Source organism: Apis dorsata, unplaced genomic scaffold, assembly GCF_000469605.1.
Source record: "Apis dorsata unplaced genomic scaffold, Apis dorsata 1.3 scaffold_89, whole genome shotgun sequence".
In the NCBI taxonomy this organism is placed as follows: Eukaryota; Metazoa; Arthropoda; class Insecta; order Hymenoptera; family Apidae; genus Apis; species Apis dorsata.
Window position 1 is genome coordinate 214,010 of NW_006263387.1, and position 509 is coordinate 214,518.

The 509-nt window shown below is 25.5% G+C and overlaps 1 protein-coding gene across 1 annotated transcript in view; it reads left to right on the top strand.

The window, feature by feature from the left end:
- Positions 1–137, top strand: part of LOC102673590 (zinc finger protein GLI1-like) — a 5,853-nt gene extending 5,716 nt beyond the window's left edge. The window contains exon 4 of the mRNA XM_031508541.1: positions 1–137. This exon is cut by the window's left edge and continues 65 nt beyond it. Within this exon, the coding sequence (XP_031364401.1) occupies positions 1–94 (94 nt within the window). The 3' untranslated portion in view covers positions 95–137.
- Positions 138–509: the final 372 nt, after the last annotated feature.

A 509-nucleotide genomic window follows, 5' to 3' on the forward strand; every position in this document is an offset into this window, starting at 1 on the left:
GAACAATACCTGCGGACAAGATCTTCGAGTTAAGAATGAGAATGTTGTTGAAATGGAGCAGGATCTTCCATTAGATTTAACGATTAATAAATAAAGAGAATTTTAAATCATATGGAAGTTAGCTTTTTTAAAAAAAAGCTGTCTATAAAAAAGACACTCAAAATCTTACAGATCTACGTTTCTTTTACAAATCGACATACATTTTAAGTTTTGAAAAAAATTTGCTTTAAACTACCGATTATAACTAATATTCGGCTTTCGAGGCCGTCCTAATATTTGAATATTTTCTTAATGCTTCTTAATATTAAAAAATGTTATTTTCCATAACATTTTTCAATATTTACATAGATTCAGGACGACCTAGAATGTTAAATTTGAATTTCTATTTTAAGTTATAATCGGTAGTTTCGTTTTCTCAATTTTATGCCATTTTTGAAAATTATGCAAGAATGCATGAAACGTTATTTTCTTTTTTTTTTTTGGAACTAATATTTTTTTTTTTTTTTTTT